This window comes from Colobus angolensis, unplaced genomic scaffold (genome assembly GCF_000951035.1).
Source record: "Colobus angolensis palliatus isolate OR3802 unplaced genomic scaffold, Cang.pa_1.0 Scaffold139, whole genome shotgun sequence".
Taxonomy (NCBI): domain Eukaryota; kingdom Metazoa; phylum Chordata; class Mammalia; order Primates; family Cercopithecidae; genus Colobus; species Colobus angolensis.
Window position 1 is genome coordinate 1,097,146 of NW_012114477.1, and position 2,931 is coordinate 1,100,076.

Below are 2,931 nucleotides of genomic sequence, written 5' to 3' on the forward strand. Positions count from 1 at the left end.
TGAGAAGACTTCATCTCTACAAAACAATAAAAAAATTAGCCAGGCGGGGTGGTGCATGGCTGAGGTTTCAGCAACTTGGGTGGCTGAGGTGGGAAGATTGCTTAAGCCCAGGAGGTTGAGGCTGCAATGAGCTCTGATCACACCACTGCACTCCAGCCTGAGTGACATAGCAAGACCCTGACTCAAAAAAACCACACAAACAAACAAACAAACAAAAACACTTGACACATTTGCTTCCTTTGGTTTTAAGGTCACTGCACTGCTGCTCTAGTTATAGAAAACTTAGTAATTTTGAAAAATCAACATCAAAAACAGATTTTAAAGTGCCAGAATATAGTTACAGCTGAATATTTTTTTGCTAGTCTTCAAACACTGGTGTTTGTCTTTAAAATTTCATGGTAGTAGCCAAACTATAGTCACCAAATTTGCCAGTCCAAAAAGATTCATTGGTACATGAAAACATTTTTTAAAGCTTATTTTTTATTTTAAAACTTGCATAAGTTTAAGAATTACAATGCTCCACAAGCTTATTTCCAGAGATAATTTAGTATGATTAATATTTTGATTTTCTGTCATTACTTATTTATTTATTTTTAGAGATGGAGTCTCGCTATGTTGTCCAGACTGGAGTGCAATGGCTATTCACAGGTGCAGTTGCAGCACACTATAGTATTAAATTCCTGGGCTAAAGTGATCCTCCTGCTTCAGCGTCTTGGGTAGTTGGAACTACAGGTGCATGCCACTGTTCCTGGCTTTTCAGCATTAAGTGCAATCATCTTAGTATAGTTGAGATTATAGTGTCCATATATGTTTGTATTTTATTTTTTCCATAGTATATAACTTTAAATTGCCAAGGAAAAACCTGAATACTCTCTTGCATTTATTCATTCAACAAATACAAATACAAATATACATGCATGTAACTATTAAACATACATATGCACATATGCATGCAAGGCACTTTGTTGGCTGCTTTGAGAGAAGATTATTGTCTTCCGGGGCACATATATAATGTAGAGCAGATAATGAAGAATATTTGTATTTTATTGAGGTGCAGATGATATCTTAGTATGTTTTGTGTGGCTATAAAGGAATTCTTGGCCAGGTGCAGCAACTCATGCCTATAATCCCAGCATTTTGGGAGGCTGAAGTGGAAAGATCTCTTGAGGCTAGTAGTTCAAAATCAGCCTGGGCAACATAGTGAAATCCTGTCTCTACAAAACAAACAACAACAACAAAAACAAAAAAAGTTAGCTGCATGTTGTGGCATGTGACTGTATTTCCAGCTACTCAAAAGGCTGAGGCAAGAAGATTGCTTGTGCCTGGAGGTTGAGGCTGCAGTGAACCAGACTTGGGCCACTACACTCTAGCCTGGGCGACACAGTGAGACCTCATCTGAAAAAAAATAAGAGTAAAAAATTAATACCTGAGGCTGAGTAATCTATAAAGAAAAAAGGGTTATTTGGCTCATGATTTTGATGATTGGAAAGTTCAGGATTAGGCATCTGTATCTGGTGAGGGCATTAAGCTGCTTCCACTCATGGCAGAAGGCAAAGGGGAGCTGGCTTGTGCATGCAGAGATCACAAAGTGCGAGGCAGCAAGAGAGAGAGAGGGGCCAGTGGCAGGCCTCTTAACAACCAGATCTCACTGGAAATAATAGAGTAAGAATTCGCTCACCCCCAAGGAAGGGCAAATCCCTCTATTCGTGAGGGATTTACTTCTATGACCTAAACACCTCCCATTAAGCCCCACCTCCTGTATTGGGGATCACATTTTAATATGCAATTTGGAGGGGACAGACATCCAAATCTTAGCAGATCAGGAACCCATCAGGATTATCCTAACTTTGTCTGAAAAAGTTTCTTTGTTTGTAGATTCCTCTCTTTGGTGCTAACACTTTTGGCCAGAGAAGTCCTGATGGACCGGTACTGAGCAAAGCTGAATTTGTTGAGAAAGTTCGTCAGAGTAATCAGGCCTGTCACGATGGAGATTTCCACACAGCTATTGTTCTGTATAATGAAGCCCTGGCTGTTGACCCTCAGAACTGCATCTTATACAGCAATAGATCTGCAGCCTACATGAAAATCCAGCAGTATGACAAGGCACTGGATGATGCAATCAAAGCTCGACTTCTCAATCCCAAATGGCCAAAGGTAGAAATTTTATTTATTTTCACAGAATCTTTTGTGCTGGCTTCTTACTTTAATGTAACATTTTGTTGATTTAGTGTACTTATTAATATTTTAATAATCTATACTTCAGCAAAATATAAAATGACTTCCTTGAGCTGGTACATTAGTGAAAGGCTTCCTTTTTTTTTTTGTTTTTGTAGTGTGCTTTCCATGTGCAAGTTTAATTCTTTTCCTGTATGTGTGAAATTTAAATTTTTTTTCTCTGTGCCTCTCGATAAGTAAGATACATTCTAGTTCTTTATATAGGTTTTGGAACACCTCTTTTTGAATGAATATTTTAGATGAAGTATGATGATGTTTCTTTCCTTCAATTTAAAATAATTAATTTTATTCCCTGTCAATGACTGTTTATTTTCAGAATGGTATTTAATGAGGGAAATTTCTGTTTTTCGAATAAAGCATTGTAATTATCTGTAGTCCTCGAGTAGCGCAAGGCTTAAGTTATTATCTTTGTTTTTTATTATATATACTTTATTTTCAGTGTGGCTGCTCCTAACCTAACCCCTAGTTTCTTTTAGAAACAATTCCTTTCCTTCCCTTTCCCTTTCCTTTCCCTTTCCCTTTCTCCTTTTTCCTTTTTCCTTTCCGAGACAGGCTCTTACTCTGTCACCAAGGCTGGAGTGCAGTGGTGCAATCTTGACTCACTGCAACCTCTGCCTCCTGAGTAGCTGGGACTACAGGTGTGTGCCACCATGCCCAGCTAATTTTTGCATTTTTTATAGAAACAGGGTTTCTTTT

General features: G+C 38.2%; 1 protein-coding gene across 1 annotated transcript in view; it reads left to right on the plus strand.

Annotated features, from left to right (window-relative positions):
- The window catches only part of TTC28 (tetratricopeptide repeat domain 28), a 720,135-nt gene that overhangs the window by 48,834 nt on the left and 668,370 nt on the right, over positions 1-2,931 (plus strand). Inside the window, exon 3 of the mRNA XM_011934852.1 lies at positions 1,876-2,154. Coding sequence (XP_011790242.1) covers positions 1,876-2,154 — 279 coding nt within the window. The remainder of the gene's footprint in view (positions 1-1,875; positions 2,155-2,931) is intronic.